Source organism: Bos javanicus, chromosome X (genome assembly GCF_032452875.1).
Source record: "Bos javanicus breed banteng chromosome X, ARS-OSU_banteng_1.0, whole genome shotgun sequence".
NCBI classification, from domain to species: Eukaryota; Metazoa; Chordata; class Mammalia; order Artiodactyla; family Bovidae; genus Bos; species Bos javanicus.
The window spans coordinates 133843650-133845466 of NC_083897.1; the positions used below are offsets into that span (position 1 = coordinate 133843650).

Genomic DNA, 1817 nt, shown 5'->3' on the forward strand with positions numbered 1-1817 from the left:
GTAACTGCCGTCACCTTTGAGAGTTCTCTTGTACCCCTTCCCACTCAGTGCCTGCCCCCTGCTCTCCCAGGAAACCACTATTCAGAATATCAATTTTTCGCTGTTCTAGAATTTTATAAATGCAGTCATATAGTATAGTAGTCAGTGGTTTCTGGCTTCTTCCATAATGTTCATCCATGTTGTTGAGTGTGTTTTATTGCTGAGTAGGATTTTTAAGAACTTTAAGTGTCTGTGATTTTTTTTGAAATTGCCTAAGCAATTTATTCAGTATATTCAACAGCTGTTTGAGCCCCTGCTCTGGGAAAGGCATAGAGTGGATGGTGGGGCTACAACCAGGAGCAAGGCATGAATGGTTCTTCCCTGCCTGCAACTTAGGATCTGTTGGGAGGAGGCTGGGACTATAAAAGGTATGAAAATGTTACAACAGGATGTAAACATTCAAGTGGTTTTTTTTGTTTTGCTACAAAAATCTTTATTGTTTCCACTTGGTGCAAGGCTTAGGGGAAGTCTCCAGGTGGTTAACAAGCTGCCTAGTGGCTGTAGAAAGGGGCTTCAGGCAGAAGCCCTGACACCAGGGGGTCTTCCTGCTGTCAGGGAAGTCGAGAAGGTGGGGATTGCGCTGGCAGAGCCCCGGGCCTGCAGGTCCATGAAGGCCGATTTTGGGTGCTTTTCCCTGAGCTCGATGGCTTCCACAGCATCCTGGGTTTTACCCTGCTCCTTTTGGGTTAGGGTTAAGCATGAGGGAGTGAAAACTAGTAACAGGTTGCCTTACTGGCTCCCTAATGGGGGAGTGAGCTGGCCTCTCAAATGGAATGAGGGTAGGGATAGGTCCAGGGATGCTGAGTACAGGGCCAACACCCTGCTTTTGCTTCCAATTCTTGAGAAGTAGCAGTTGGGTTTTTAGTCTTTTTTCTTATTGTTCATAATTTGTCCCAACTATACATGTATGCAGTTATTTTTAGTTCCTTACAGTTTCTTTGTATTTCGTTGCTCCAGAAGAGGAGAGGTTTGTCCAGGTGGAAGCACTGCAGCAAAGGGCCCCAGGGACCAGTTTCCAGCCTGTTTCAAATTCCTTGAGAAGGTGGCCCATGCACTCCAGAGCCATCGTGGTGGAAATAAGCCCAGAAAGGTGGGTGTAGGAGGCGTGCAGATACATGTTGACTGGGCAGTTGACAGCAGCCTCTACCTGGGTGGCATCATTCTGATGAGTCTGGGAGCTCATGGTTGATCAGTAAGGAGCTAAGCTCAAAAGAAGGTGTTGGCTGGTCTGGAGGCCCAGGATATTGGAGGGTGGACAGGCGTTGGAGGAAGGGGCATCCTTGCATCTATTCCATTCAAACACTGTGGAAGCAAGAGACAGAGCCTCAGGACTGCCCAATGCACTACCTCAGATTTATTTTTTAATTTCTTGTGAGTATTTTACTTAAAATAATTTTATTGAGATAAATATTTTATGTCATAAAATTCACTCATTTTATGTGTGCTGAATTGCTTCAGTCATGTCCGACTCTGTGTGACCCTATGCACTGAGCCCACCAGGTTCCTCTGTCCATGGGATTCTCCAGGCAAGAATACTGGAGTGGGTTGCCACGCCCTCCTCCAGGGGATCGTCTCCAATCCAGGGATCAAACCCACATTTCTAACATCTCCTGCGTTGGCAGGCTGGTTCTTTACCACTAGCACCACCTGATTTTTAATAATTTTATAGAATTGTGCCACCATCACCATGACCCAGTTTTAGAACGGTTCCCTTATTCCCAAAAAGTCCCTGTGCCTATTTGCAGTCATTCTCCATCCTCATGCCCCCTAGGCAACTA

General features: G+C 46.5%; 1 protein-coding gene across 1 annotated transcript; it reads right to left on the reverse strand.

Annotated features, from left to right (window-relative positions):
- Positions 1 to 552: 552 nt before the first annotated feature.
- LOC133242707 (ferritin light chain-like) lies at positions 553 to 1222 on the reverse strand. The gene is made up of 2 exons (XM_061408846.1): positions 971 to 1222; positions 553 to 717 (listed from the first exon to the last, which is right to left on the reverse strand). The coding sequence occupies exons 1-2, from the start codon at positions 1220 to 1222 to the stop codon at positions 553 to 555; spliced, it is 417 nt and encodes a 138-aa protein (XP_061264830.1).
- Positions 1223 to 1817: the final 595 nt, after the last annotated feature.

Excerpts from the sequence above, each read along its gene's own strand:
- LOC133242707 (XM_061408846.1), bottom strand. The coding sequence starts at position 1,222 with ATGAGCTCCCAGACTCATCAGAATGATGCCACCCAGGTAGAGGCTGCT. Across the intron at positions 718-970 it reads CAACGAAATACAAAGAAACT|GAGCAGGGTAAAACCCAGGA; the intron begins GTAAGGAACTAA and ends CTAACCCAAAAG.